Consider the following 320-nt stretch of genomic DNA (forward strand, 5'->3'; position numbering starts at 1 on the left):
CCTGGGTGGGTGGGAAGGCGGGTGTGCAGGAGTGGACCTGGCCGCAGGTGGGCTCCACGGGCTCCGCTGTGTCCCCAGCAGGTCAACAAGGAGGAGGAGGTGGACGAGAACGAAACGGAGTGGTTGATGGAAGAGATCCAGGCGCCGGCCCCGCGGCCCGGGAAGGACGGGCAGGAGAATGGCCACGTCACCACCAAGCCCGTGGAGGCCGCGACCCTCGCCTCCCTGCACGGGGACGACCAGGACAGCGAGGACGAGGTCCTGACCATCCCAGAGGTGCGCGTGCACTCGGGCAGAGGGACTGGGGCAGCCAGCACCCA

General features: G+C 69.4%; 1 protein-coding gene across 1 annotated transcript in view; it reads left to right on the forward strand.

Moving 5' to 3' along the window:
- IGF2R (insulin-like growth factor 2 receptor) overlaps positions 1 to 318 on the forward strand; it is a gene marked incomplete at both ends in the record, with an annotated part of 72,015 nt that extends 71,697 nt beyond the window's left edge. Inside the window, one exon of the mRNA XM_014546938.1 lies at positions 82 to 318. Coding sequence (XP_014402424.1) covers positions 82 to 318 — 237 coding nt within the window. The remainder of the gene's footprint in view (positions 1 to 81) is intronic.
- Between the last annotated feature and the right edge of the window lie 2 nt (positions 319 to 320).

This window comes from Myotis brandtii, unplaced genomic scaffold, assembly GCF_000412655.1.
Source record: "Myotis brandtii unplaced genomic scaffold, ASM41265v1 scaffold458, whole genome shotgun sequence".
NCBI lineage: Eukaryota > Metazoa > Chordata > Mammalia > Chiroptera > Vespertilionidae > Myotis > Myotis brandtii.